Source organism: Rhinolophus hipposideros (genome assembly GCF_964194185.1).
Source record: "Rhinolophus hipposideros genome assembly, chromosome: 8".
Lineage (NCBI taxonomy): Eukaryota > Metazoa > Chordata > Mammalia > Chiroptera > Rhinolophidae > Rhinolophus > Rhinolophus hipposideros.
The window spans coordinates 61,539,529-61,554,447 of record NC_138054.1 but is presented as its reverse complement, the minus strand read 5'-3'; the positions used below and the strand labels follow the sequence as shown (position 1 = coordinate 61,554,447).

The following is a 14,919-nucleotide window of genomic DNA, read 5'->3' as shown; positions in this document are numbered from 1 at the left end:
CCATTGTAGTCACAGCCAGTCCTCACAACCAATCAGCCGGAGGGTCAACCTTTCCTATAAATGTACAAAGAGCAACCAAGGCTCAACTACAACAGGAGGGCAAACACAACCCCCACAAGGGACACACCTGGAGTACTGCCTCTGGTGACAAGGGAGACTGCACCATTGAGCCCCACAAAACATCTGCTACATAAAACCATCCTACCAAAACCAGGAGAAATAGCAGTTCTACCTAATACATAGAAACTAACAAAGGGAGGCAGCCAACATGGGGATACAAAGAAACACATCCCAAATGAAAGAACAGAACAAAGATCCAGAAGATAAACTAAACAAAATGGAGACAAGCAATCTACCAGATGCAGAATTCCAAACACTGGTTATAACGACACTCAATGATCTCAGTGAAAACTTCAACAAAGAGATAGGAAACATAAAACTGGAGATACAAAATATAAAAGAGAACCAGTCAGAAATGAAGCATACAATAACTGAAATAAAGAATACATTGGAGGGAATCAACAGTAGAGTAGATGAAGCAGAGGTTCGAATCAGCAATTTGGAATATGGTAGCAGAAAATACCCAATCAGAACAGCAAAAAGAAAAAAAGAATCCAAAAAAAGTGAGGAGACTTTAAGGGGCCTCTGAGACAACATCAAGTGTAACAACATTTGCATCATGGGGTACCAGAAGGAGAAGAGAGAGTGCAAGAAATTGAAAACCTATTTGAAGAAATAATGACTGAAAACTGTCCTAACCTGATGAAGGAAATAGACAAACAAGCCTAGGAAGTGCAGAGAGTCCCAAACAAGATGAACCCAAAGAGGCCCACGCCAAGACTCATTATAATTAAAATGCTAAGGTTTAAAGACAAGGAAAGAATATTAAAAGCAGCAAGGAAAAGGCAGTTAGTTACCTACAAGGAAGCTACCATAAAACTATCAGATGATTTCTCAACAGAAACTTTTCAGGCCAGATGGAATTGGCACAAAATATTCAAAGTGATGAAGATTACTTTACCCAGCAAAGCTATCATTGAAAATTGAAGGAGAGATAAAAAGCTTCCCAGATAAGAAAAAGCTAAAGGAGTTCATAACCAGCAAATTAGTATTACAAGAAATGTTAAAGGGACTTCTTTAAGAAGAGGAAAAAATAAATAAAAAATATGAATAATAAAATGGCAATAACTACATATCTATCAGCAATTACTTTAAATGTACTTGTAAATGGATTAAATGCTCCAGTTAAAAGACCTAGGGTGGCTGAATGGAGGAGAAAACAAAACCCTTACGCATGCTGTCCAGAAGAGATTTGCTTCAAATTGAAAGACACACAGAGACTGAAAGTAAAGGGATAGAAAAAGTCATTGCATGAAAACAGAAATGAAAAGAAAATCTGGAGTAGCAATGCTCATACCACACAAAACAGACTTTAAAACAAAGGCTATAACAAGAGATAAAGAGCCCAGTGACCCCACTTCTGGGTATTTATCCACAGAAACCAAACACTATTTTGAAGGGACACATGCATCCATATGTTCATTGTAGCATTGTTTACATTAGGCAGGATATGGAGGCAGCCTGAGTGTCCATCGATGGACGAATGGATAGAGAAGAGGTGGGATATATATATATATATATATAATGGAATATTACTCAGCCACAAAAAAGAATGAAATCTTGCCATCTGCAGCATCATGGAAGGACCTATAAGGTATTGTGCTGAGTGGAGTCAGACAGAGAAACACAAATGCCACATGATCTAACTTACATGTGGAATCTAAATGAACAAACAAAACAGAAATAGACTCATAGATACAGAGAACGTGTTGATGGTTGCCAGATGGAAGGAGGGTTGGGGGGGCTGGGTGAAAAGATAAAGGGATTAAGAATTAAAAAATTGGTAGTTACAAAATAGTCATGGGGATATAAAGTATAGCATAAGGAATATAGCCAATAATATTATACTAACTATGTGTAGTATCAAATGGGTACTAGATTTATTGGGATGATGACATTGTAAGTTATATAGATGTCTAATCACTATGTTGTACACCTGCAACTAATATAATATTGTATGTCAACTGTAATTAGAAAATTTTTAAAATGTTAAAATAATCAAAAAAAATTGCTGACCAAAGCCAGGTGGTTATCAAACTTGAAAGACCCTTTATAATTAGGAATAATTTATATTTCCATGAAACAGCTCTTGGAATGACCGAATTGAGCTACATCCTGGTCTCTTCGCTTCTCATATTTGCTCCTGCAGAATCTTCAGGAGTGAGTATTAAGACCTTGTTGAAACGAAGAAGTCCAGGGGAAGTTTGGCTCACGTATACCACTTTCTCCCACATTGTATGCAGGTGCTTGATTTGTTTATACAACATTAATTTTCCTTTGGTACTGGAAATTATGGTCTTTTTTATCAATTGGTTTGATAAATTCTGAGGCAGGGTTTTGCAATTTTCAGTAAAGAGTTCAAAATAAAGGCCTATATATTCATGGTTCAAGGCCTATCTAGTATTAGAATGTGAACTGAAGATACAGGAAAAAGTCTGCTGGTAAATACCATACTTCTCCAAAATTCTTTTTTGTGGTTTGAAAACAATGCTTCAAATAAAAGAAAGCAGTTTTTTGCCTTGATTAGATGATAGTTATTCTGTATATACATTTCCCCTGAAAACCTGTAAATAATGAAGAATTGTCAAGGGCCAAAATCATCTTTTTGAATATTATTATATTCATCCATCAATTTCCCCTCTAAATGATAGCCACATTTCAGCCAATAGGTCCAAAAAAGGATTTCAGTGTTTCATGAGCCTCCTGAAATTGCATGCAGACTTAAGCAGCACATGGAAATACTGCAATCGAATGGAAAACATTTATGTTTGACATTATATATTCAATGTGGACTCTAAGCCCTTAAATAGCTAAGAAACATTGACCTAGAGTTATAGATATACACCACCAGTAGACCCAGTAAAGTAAATTAGTGGCTAGACCCAATCATGTTTTCTGAAGCCAGAATGTTTCTTTCTCCTGGAAGCAAAAGGAGCTATGTCTGTAAGTGCATCTGAAACCACTGGCAGCAGTCATAGCAGCTTCGCTCCTTGATACTCACAACAGTCTTAGTGTTGGGATTTGGTCCTCTGAGATGTCACCCAAACCACTGATCTCCTGGTCCTAACAACTCCCAGAAGACAGATTTCCAGGAAAAAGAGAGCTGCTAAGGGAGAGTCGACAACTACTGACCCCACTTACCTCTGATCCGGAATGGCAGATAAAGACAGATCACAGCCAAAAGAACTCCAAAAAACAGTATTTCAGGAAGGCTTGAGTTCAACTGACGAAAGCAGTAATATTTGCACACTAGAACAGAGAAAGTTAGAATTAATAAATGAGGAATACAGGAATCAGGGACATCACTGGCCCAAGGACAATTATCAGAAAATGCACAGCCATTACCCTTTGCCCACTCAACCTAGGTGAGGCTCAGGATGTGCCTTTAGTTTGCAGGAGGTGGCGGGGTGTGGTGTATATTACCAAAAAAAAGATATACTCATTTTAAGAAAGGAAAAAACACTGTATTAATTGAAATACTATATACTGATAACAAAAGATAAATACAAGTCACATTTGACTTCTGCAATTACAAGAGGTGCTCAAAGTGGTTACCATCAGTGTCCAGACACTTCTGATTGTGGCAAACTACTGCTTGAGAATAGATAACATCTCTTAAAATACTTATATATTTTTTGGCACCGCAGTATATATATAGTGCCCCAAAAATGTATACACATTTTAAGAAAGGAAAAAATTGTATTAAAATTGTTATATTCAATATATACCAATAGCAAAAGATGAATACAAGTCATGTGTATACATTTTTTGCACCCTCTACGTGTGTGTGTGTGTGTGTATATATATATATATATATATATATGCTAAGAGGAGTTTCCTTTCCTAGTTCTCACCACCTAACCTAGCACAAGATTCATCTAACTGGGGAAACCGGAGAGAGGCCCTAGGGACATTTACCAGATTTCTGGGGATTCTGAGGACTGGGAGACTGGATGGGTGTAGCTGCAGTGACACTGAGTTGGCAGAAAGAAAAATAATTGTCTTGGATCACAGACTCAGAGCATACTTATACCTCTTAGTTTTAATCCCTTGTCAAGTGGGGTTATATCTACACTCTAACAGAGTTCATTAAAATGTTTTCCTATATTTTACTAAAATCTGAGTTCTGACAATTAAGTTCATGAACTTGCCATCGTGGGCTTACATTGGCAGTGCTGTACAAACAGCTCGGTAAGGTTTCATAACCTTGGTATATCAGTGTCTCACAGTTGTGTTGTGTTCCACATATGGCAGTGTCTTGCTGAGTGGCATTCATTATTATTGTTGCATGTTTTTGTGTGCTGTCACAGAATGTCTGAGTTTGAATTAGAGCAACAAACAAACATTAAAGTTCTTGTTAAACTTGTCAAGAGTGGAAGTGAAATCAGGGTCATGTTAGTTCAAGTTTATGGGGATAATGTCATGAAAAAAACAGCAGTGTACAAATGGAATAAACGTTTTTCTGAGGAGAGAGAACGCATCACTGATGAAGAGAGGTCAGGGAAGTCAGTAATGAGCAGAACTGATGAAAACATTGGAAAAATTCATGGAATTGTGCGTCAAAATCGTTGGCTAACTGAGAAGCATAGCAGACCAAGTAAACATCAATAGAGAAACAGTTAGGAAAATCTTAACTGAAAATCTTGGCATGAGAAAGGAATGTGTAAAAAGGGTCCTGAAGGAGCTCGTGAATGAACAAAAGCAAAGGAGAGTCAAAGTTTGCCAAGACCTTCTGGAGAGGCAAGATGATATTTTTGGCCCTGTTATCACTGGTGATGAAACATGGGTGTACCAATACGACCCTGAAACAAAGCATCAAAGTGCACAATGGAAATCAGCCAAGTCTCCACGACCAAAAAAGTTCCATCAGTCCAAATCAAGAGTCAAAATGATGTTGCTAATTTTTTTAATATCAAAGGGATTATTCATTATGAATTTGCACCAACTGGACAGTTAACCAAGTTTATTATTTGGAAGTGCTGAAAGGCTGCATGAAAAATTTGGATAAAAATGACCTGAACTTTCGCCAATTCATGGCTCTTGCATCACGACAATGCACCAGTTCACGTGGCACTGTTTGTGAGGGAGTTTTTAGCCAGTAAACAAATAACTGTATTGGAACACCCTCCTTACTCACCTGAACTGGCCCTTCTTCTTTCTTTACCTGAAGATAAAGGAAATTTTGAAAGGAAGACATTTAAATGACATTCAGGACATCAAGGGTAATATGACGACAGCTCTGATGGCCATTCCAGAAAAAGAGTTCCAAAATTGCTTTGAAGGGTGGACTAGGTCCTGGCATCGGTGCATAGCTTCCCAAGGGGAGTACTTTGAAGATGACTGTAGTGATACTCAGCAATGAGGTATGCAGCACTTTTTCTAGGATGAGTTCATGAACTTAATTGCCAGGCCTTATACATATCAATTTGCTCTTTGATTTATATCACCTTCCACCGGAGTAAAATAACCAGAAACAATGAGATACTTTTTAATGAAACCCAGTTGGAATAAACGTATGATCTCAAGTCTTTAAAAGACTTTCCTGCTAAGACAGAGAAGAGCTATTGATTTAAATATAATTGTTAGATGTCAGGTATTAATAGATTTAATGTTCCAAACTTTGCAACCGGATGGCTCATGAGTTAATAACCTCCTCAACCATTAATATATACAAGCAGAAACCTGAAACTAAATACCAAAAAGAAGCATAAGGTTAGAGCATGTGAATTGGAGCTAAATGTATCTGCACTTTAAGTTGGCTTTGCCACTTATGAGCTATGTGAGCCATGACATCCTCATCTATTACATGGTGACAATAATAGCACTGTCTTTTAGGATTGATTTAGATAAGTTCTGTAAAATTATTATCACCAGGTCTAATACAAGGTAGGCACATAAGTGCAGCATCAGGTTTTATGGATTAGGTAGGAAAATGGGCACAATGGATTGCAACTTCTCCTTTGATTCACCTCCGTTAAATTGTCTACTCATCTCCAGATTTACATCCCCCACCTAGAAGTGTATTCAACTATAGATGATCTAGTTTGTTTGGTCAGAAGTTGAGAAAAGAGTCATTCTTTAAAATATTCCATGTCCTTGCACCTGATGGGTCACTGAATCATTCAGTGATACTTTTATTCAGAATTGTGATATAGTTTAGCCATAAAACCAGAGGGAATAATCTGATTGTAAAGGACTGTCTGGTTTATATACCTATCTCTTTTCACACTTAATTTTATTCAAGCCCTTGAATGGAGGTAATGTCTTGAAAATTTATGGCAATCTGTGTATTTCCTACTTCATTTTGCTTGAATAGACTTACTCAAGAGAGAAAGCACTCCTTTGGGGGTACAGAAGTAACTGTGGACCTGATCAGCTCAGGAGACATCTGCAGTGATCTCAGACCTCAAATCACATTGGGGAAGCTCATAATTGAGAGGTGTGAAGTTCAATACCTCTAAAGTAAGAAACAAACCCTAAATCTTCCTATGTAAGGCTTGGCACTGGTTGACAAATGTCAAACAGTTTTGTATAAACATCCCATGTGACTTAGGCATCACATTAAGAGTAATACCCTTAATGATTTCATCCTCGTGGCAGCAGTTACCTCTTTTCGTGAAACACAGCCAGAAAGGGAACAAAACCATCACAAATAGAAGTAAAACTGAAGCTATGGTCCAACCATTGTATGGGTCAAACAGGACATCTGAAAAAAAGCACAGTGCAATTTGAACATCAATAAACCCACAACATGGAGCACCATTGGATTAGGAATTGTCCTGCAAGTAAAGCAGGATTCCCCTTCAGGTCCTGCATTTTCTTCACATTTTGTGTTTAGATCGGGGCTCAAGATGAGTGGAGCTGTTTTAGTGGCTAGTACAGAGTTTGGGATTGAACTTGTTTGGGGGATAGAACTTACATTGAGGCCACAGCGGATTGTAAGAACTTTCTCTTTTGTCTCTTATTAATATTCCAGTACAAATACTTCCTGATTATGAAGGAAATAATCAAGCAGAACCCCAGCCACCATAACTCATGCTGGTAGTAGAGCAGCTCAATGGCGGTAAGACAGACTCAGAATGGTCTCCAGTGAGCTCTTAGGGTGTAAAGATAATGGAGACGAATAGACCTTTCTTTTCTTTCATGGTATGCATTTATTGATAAGGTCTCTTATATTCCTTAAAATTTTTTTTTTAATAGCTAATGTCCTTTTTATTACTTTCCCCTGTCCATGAAGCCTATGTTTTGAATGATTTGGCATATCTAACTGCATTTACACATACAAATAAGTTTATTATCTCTCTAATGAATTCAAAGCATAAATAATGGGCAACAGTTGAGTAATTGTTGTTATAACATTGACTTGATATAATTCTAGCCCAAATCTTTTATTTGTTTTTTCTTTTTCTTTTTTTTTTAAATTTATTTATTGGGGTGACAATTGTTAATAAAATTACATAATTTCAGGTGTACAATTCCGTATTACATCATCAATAAATCCCATTGTGTGTTCACCACCCAGAGTCAGTTCTCCTTCCATCACCATATATTTGATCCCCCTTTAAAATTTTTAATTTTTTAATTTTTAGCATTTAACTTCCTACCCATATGATATTTATTTCTATATATAGTTCTAGGCATAAGTCTTTTTTCTTCTAGATGTATAGTCAATTATTCCAATACCATATAGGAATTTTTTCATCTTTTTCTTAATGCATTAAAATTCATATTTTACAACTTGACATACATTGCTTCGTTATGATTTGGCTCTCTTCTCTTCCTACCCTTTCTAATTTTTATTATTGGTACAATGGCCTAGTCCTGTGACAAAGTAGTATTCTATGGTCAGGAATTGCCAGAAATTATTTAACTCCTTGTATGTTCATAATCAATTTATTATTTAAACACACTCCAGAAGATAATTATTTGAAGGTTTTAAAATAGTTGGAAAAAGTAATTTTGAAGTTACTATGGAAGAATGAATATCTATAAATGGCAGAAAAAAGTTAAAAAAAAATAAGGAGAAAGAATTCCTTTAACAGATAAAAAACTAACTACAATAAAGTGATTATATTGATTTTGGATTATTTTTATCTTCATGGAGGTAAATTCAAAATTTAGTACTCCTTCACAAATATTTATATTCTTGTGAGTTCTTTTAGACAGAGTGCATATTGTTTTTCAGATAGGTTCTGTATCTGCCTGTGACTTTATGTATTTTGTGGCTAATGTTAAGCATATACAATTTTCCCCCAGATTTTCCTTTGGGATTTTACCTCTGATTACTATACCCCTATTCTAGTCCATTATTAAGAACGTATCTTAATTATGGTTGCATAATTGACTCTACCATATATTTGGTACTTCTGAATGTTAGCAACATTTTTTTTGGATAGTTTTTTTTTTTAAAAACAAACTTTACCATGCAATGTTTTTGCAGATTTGATGTTTATTTTATGTTATTTTTAAATCTGCATTTATATTTGTGAATTGGATAAAAGTCTGAGAGCTTTACTTATTACATAGAATGTGAAAAATTATAACAATATTGCTCATATAGTCCATGAAAACCTTTTTTTCCAAAATGTATTTTTACATAATCTAATTTTAAATACTATTCATTTAATTGCATCTGATATGGCTCTTTTTCTCAAATATTGTGCTTATAGACTATTCCAATTTGTATCCTACTTGAAATAATTGAATTTATCTATATAATCCTTATAAACTTGCATAAGAAACAACTATATTTACTGAAACTATAAGAAACATTAGAAAGATTAAAAAGAGTTTCTAATGGAAATTACCTTTTATCATTGATAAAAGAGTGAGATTAAAACAAATACTTTTAAAAATTGCTTTTTGCCTCAGAATGTGTTTGTTTTCTTCCTACCTCTCTCCCTACTCCTTCTCAGATACTTTGCAGGTTTCTCTTAATCATCTAAAGGACATCTAAAAGGTGAATGCTAGAAAATTCAGTTCTAGGATTCTTTGTTGTTGTTGTTTTTTCCCCCGTTCTTATTCCTTTTGTGATCTTGTCCAGTTTCACAGTTGTAAATATTCTTCTTAGGTTGAAGACATTCACATTATGTCTCAAGCCTGGTCTCCTCCACAAAACTTTAAACTCTTATATTTAACTCTTGGTCAAAATTTTCACTTGCCAGTCTTATATGTATGGTCTTATCTTTAAGATATGCTCATCTCACAAACTTACCCACCTCAGTAGATGAAAATTTATTTTTCATGACTCAGGTTCTTAACCTTGGAATCATTCTTTATTCCTCTCTTTCTCTTTCATCACATATTCATCCATCAATAAATTCTATCAGCACTACATTTAAAATATATATAGAATCTTACCAACTCTTAACATCTTTTCTGCTATACCTATTTCCCAGATCATCATTATAAACTCCTATCTAGTCAGTGTAACATTCTTTTTTTATTTTCCTTCTCCAATCCATGTTTGAATACTCCAAGAAAACTGGAGAGAATTTTTACAAGAAAAAGTTATGCCCTCAATTAGGGTAGAAAGAGATTCCCTGAAGTGACATCTGAAGACACAACACTACTCCTACAATCAACCTTGATATCTCTGCATAGGTGTTAGCTAAAGGTATCTTTGTCACACATAGGACATAGCCTTTTTCTGTCTGGCCTTTGATGTCCACCCACCATGCTTCTGAGGAGTGATATATTTACCAATAATCAGGAAACCTGTGCTTTACTTCCATATTTTACTTACTCTTGGTTTGACTGGCTTTTCTTAATATCTGTCTACCTATAAATGGCCACAATAATCCCTCCGTACTAAATTTTCAGGAAGTTTTAAAGACAGTGTTAGTACTGAATACTATGTGATTGTAAGCAAAGATTTTTGCTTCTACTGATACATTTGAGAGTCACAAAAAACCATGAAGTATGGTTATACTCATTTCTAAGACGAGAAAACTTGGTCAGGAAGGTAAATGACATCTTGTAAGTCACTGAGCTAAAAACTTGTTAAGCTTACACATGAATACTGTGAATGAAAAAGGGGCTCTGTAATAAATCAGTGATCAAAAGTAACCTCAAAGGGTGATCTGATCATAAAGTTCCAACTGGGCAGGTCATGGTGGGGAGTCATGCCTCAGGCCTATAACTAATTTAGTAAAATATTTATCTTTACCTTAAGCAAGCCCTGTCCATTGTTCTTGTGCATGTAGATTAACACACCTGTGAAATGCCAGAGTAATTCTCTTTTTCAGACCCCTATTCAGGGAAACTACCCTCACAGGAGTACATAATTTTGTTAACTATCCTGTAGTCTAATCACAGAGATTTCCCTGTCTTGCTTTCTCCCTCCTTCATGTAATCTTTCTTATGTTTCCTCCTTAATTCCAAAAATATAAAAATGATGGCAAAACTGACATTCTTGGGAGCATTTGAGATATTGCTTTCTGGCACGTCCTCAGTTTGGCTCAAATAAGCTCTTATAAAAATTCTCTACAGGTTTGGACATTCTTGTGTTGACAATATTATGAGGGTCTAACGAGAGAATGGCTTCTAAGTATCTCTAAAGCTATAATGTGTATTTCAGTTATGGGTTGTCACTATCCTTCTAAATTTTTATTCTAAAGCCCTCATCTCAGCACCTAACAACATCTGTAGTACCAAAATTCATAACAATTATAAAGCTTTTTAATATTAATTATCTCATTAATTTTCTCTTTATGTTGCTTTATTGACAACCAAATCCTGCCAAACACTCACCAGGTATGATGATATTTGTCTGTTTCCCTTCACCTATTAGAGGGTTGAGAATGTAGCAAGTCACATTGCCCTCTGATTTTTTTCTGAGGAAAACAGTCATCTTCATGTGGAATAATCCAGCTCCATCCTTTGAATAGGATTTTGATGAATATGGAACTACTTCTCCCTTGTTGTCTCTCCACTCCATCTGGGGCTTTGGGAACCAGCCTCCTGAGCTACATTCCACCATGAGTCTATCAGGGAAAAGAGTGTAAACATGGATCTGCATCTCTATGCCCAATGCTGGATAAATGAGACAGAAAACAAGACAGTTATTGTATTGAGGTTGAATTGAAAGTTGAAAGGAAAAGAGTCTCATTAATCTTGTATTCTGCAATATAAGAAGGGGTAATATTCAAGTCCACATCCAAGCAACAAGTTAGACTATTGCGGGTCACTCAGCACTATCTATTCACTGCATACTATATTTTTTCAGTAGATATATGTGGTTTCCTCACTATTTTTAATACTTGAAATACTCTATAAAATATTAAAAAAGACAAGAAATAAAAAGAAATAATTGATATATTTTCCACATATTTAAGCTCATGGAATCAGAAAGCCATTGGTATGCAACGTTCCACCATAAACCTTACCTGCTACACTCAGGTTCATGCCGGCCACATCACTGAAGTCACTATCCTTAAATGAACACTGGTATGGTCCATTATCAGAAACACTGATATTATGAAGTCTGAGAGTCACTTTGCCCTCCCCAATGGCCTCTTCCACAAACTCTGTGCGACCCACATATCCTGGGGCAGCTTCTCCATTCACTTCATGGCCACCTCTGTACAGGTGAACAAGCTCGGGCTGGTCACCCTTGAACCAGCCCACCTCCATGTGTTTTGCACTTTGTGGTGGGGATAACTGGCAGCTAAGCTCAGCCTGCCCTCCTACTGTAGCCATGAAGTGTCCAGTGGAAGTGGTCACTGTCCACTTTTCTGTAGAGAAAGACAGAAAAATAGGATAAATTTGAGGCCAACAACATCTTTGTTGCTACACATTGACGGACTCACTGTATTCTTCCCATCTGACCTAACCATTCTAAATGCCTAGCTCTGACTATATCTATTTAAATCAATATTTTTTGAAAAGACCAATGTTACTACATTATTCTCTACAACATATATGTACTTGGGTTCCAGGAACTTGGCAGAGCAGAAAGCATAGGAATCTGACTCCCTACTTAGACAACAATTGCACTGGCAGAATCTGCCTGAGGTAAGCATTTTGTAATTCTGGGATCTATTGAAGGCCTTTAACTTCCAGAGGAAACCTTGGATGGTAAATTGTATTAAGTTTGGTCAATTTTAGCTCATATCACAGTAGCAGCTACCCCTCCCCTCCCCTCAGCCCCATGACAGGCAGCTGTGAATCTATACCTGAAGCTATTTTCACATAGCTTTTGGGAGCCAGGTTAGGCAAAAAGGACTCTATCCTTCAAATATTGTGGCTCTGCTGTGATTGCTGTTTGCTGCTTCCAATCACAGAGACTGGAAGGCAAAGAAGCAAGTGGATATTTTTGTTGTACCTTTTCATATATTTTTCAAGCCCCTCCCCTCTACCTGAATCCATGGAATTGAAAGGATCAGCATCCTTTCATTCAACCCTTCATTTTTCTTTTTGCCCTTTTTGGGAGACAGACATTAAACATTAGAATATTCAAAAGCAAGTGCATATATGGGGGAAATTAGAAAGTAACCACACACGCCCACTAAAAGGCACATACTCACAAAAGACCTTAGAAAACCTGAAGTTTACACCTCAGGCTGATCCACTGCACACAGACAGCCTACAACAATAAAACAAAACAAAAACAATAAAGAAAACATAACAAAAAAAAAACAGTAAGTACTGGAAAAGGAGGGGTATCTGATTTTGAGTTAAGACATTAGATTCAAATGTCCAGTTTTCAATTTAAAAATCTCAAAACATATAAAGAAACAGGAAAACATGGCCCATTCTAACGAACAAAATAAATAAACGGAAACTGTCCTAAAAAAAGACCTGATGACAGATCTACAATTAAAGACTTTAAAACGACTGTCATAAAGATGGTCAAAGAACTATGGGAAGATGTGAAGAAAATCAAGGGAAAAATGTATGAACAAAATGTAACTATAAAAATAAAGACCTGTAAACCTAAAAAGAAACAAAAAGGAATTCTGGAGCTTTTTGAAAAACAAATCTGAAATGGGATTCAAAGGCAGATTTGAACAGGAAAAAAAACAAAAAACAAAAAAACAACCAGTGAACTTGAAGACAGGACAATGGAAATTATGAAGCCTGGGGAACAGACAGAAAAAAGATTTTAAAAAGTGAAAAGAACTTAAGGATTTGTGAGATTCCATTGAGTAGATCAATATATTCATTGTGGGAGCTCCAGAAGGAGAAAAGAGAGAAAGGAGCAGAGAAAATATTTGGAATAATGATGGCTGAAAACTTCCCAAATGTGATGAAAGATGACTATAAACATTTATGGAGGTCGACAAACTCTAAGTATGATGAACTCAAAGAGAACCACATCTAGACACTTTATAGCCAAACTTTCAAAAGACAAAGACAAAGAGTCAATCTTGAGAGCAGCAAGAGAGAACCAACTCATCACATATGAGGGATTATAAACACATTTCTCATCAGAACTTTGGAAGCCAGGTGGCAGTGGGACAATATATTCAAAGTGCTAAAATGAAAATATATGGTTCTTGGTTAACCAAGAACCGTATATTAACCAAGAACCAGCAGAGTATCTAGAAGTGAGGGAGAAATTAAGACATTCCCAGATAAACAAATCTGAGGGAGTTTGTAACTCCTGGATCTGCCCTACAAAAAATACTCAAGAGCATTACAGTAACTTGAAGTTGTATGAAGAAATAAAGTACCCAGTAAAGGTAAATACATGAACAATTACAAAAGCTATTATTACTACAATAGTTTCTAACTTCACTTTTTGTCTCTGTGATTTAAGAGTCTAATACATTAAAAAAATAGTTATTAGTCTATCGGCTAGCATTATTGTAACTTTGGTTTATAGGTCCACATTTTATATTGTAAATATAAGAAACTAATGCATTTAAAAGAATTATTAGTTTATGTTTTAGGGCACACATATATAAAAATGTAATTTTGTAACAACAGCAAGTAAAAGGGACAGGAACAGAGCAGCTACAGAAACAGAGTTTTTGTATGTTATTCAAGTTAAGTTGTTATATATTCAAATTAAAGTGTTATAATTTTAGGATGTTAAATGCAATTCCCCCATGATAACCACAAAGAAAGTAGCTATAGAATATATTTTTTAAAAGGAAAAGAGAAAGGAATTTAAACATTTCAATATGGAAATCAACTAGAAACAAAAAGAAAGTAAAAAAGAAAATGAGGGACAATAAAGCTATAAGGTATACAAAAAATAACAAAATGACAAAAGTAAGTCATTACTTTAAATGTAAATGGATTAAATTCTCCAATCAACAGGCAGAGTAGGCAGAATGGATAAAAATACATCATCCAACCATATGCTACCTATAAAAGACTCACTTTAGATCCAAACAGTCAAATAAATTGAAAGTGAAAGGATGGAAAAAGATAATCCAGGCAAGAGGAAAAAATGGTGATGATTGCACAACATTATGAATATATTTAATATTACTGAGCTGTACACTTTAAAAATAGTTAAAGCTATATGTGTATTTTACCACAACAAAAATTATACTTGATAGAAAATAAAACCACATATAGTAAAATGGATACAAACAAAGAACAAGGCAATAAATAGAAAACAGGAATATATATATAATTAATCCAATTATATTAATATTTATATATTAATCCAATTATATCAATAATCACTTTAAATGTCAGTGGTCTAAATACCCCAAGACAGAGATTGTCAGAGTTGTTTCCAAAAACAAAATACAATGATATGTTGTCTACAAGAAACCCACTTTTAATATAGAGTTTCAGATTTACAAGAGGAAAAGTGTGACATATACAAAACAAGGAATA

At 35.3% G+C, this 14,919-nt stretch overlaps 1 protein-coding gene across 1 annotated transcript in view; it reads right to left on the bottom strand.

Moving 5' to 3' along the window:
• LOC308500730 (selection and upkeep of intraepithelial T-cells protein 7-like) overlaps positions 1-14,919 on the bottom strand; it is a 69,468-nt gene that overhangs the window by 9,164 nt on the left and 45,385 nt on the right. Inside the window, exons 4-7 of the mRNA XM_081056019.1 lie at positions 11,508-11,855; positions 10,873-11,154; positions 6,695-6,826; positions 3,262-3,369 (exon numbers count right to left, since the gene is read on the bottom strand). Of these exons, the coding sequence (XP_080912145.1) occupies positions 3,262-3,369; positions 6,695-6,826; positions 10,873-11,154; positions 11,508-11,855 (870 nt within the window). The remainder of the gene's footprint in view (positions 1-3,261; positions 3,370-6,694; positions 6,827-10,872; positions 11,155-11,507; positions 11,856-14,919) is intronic.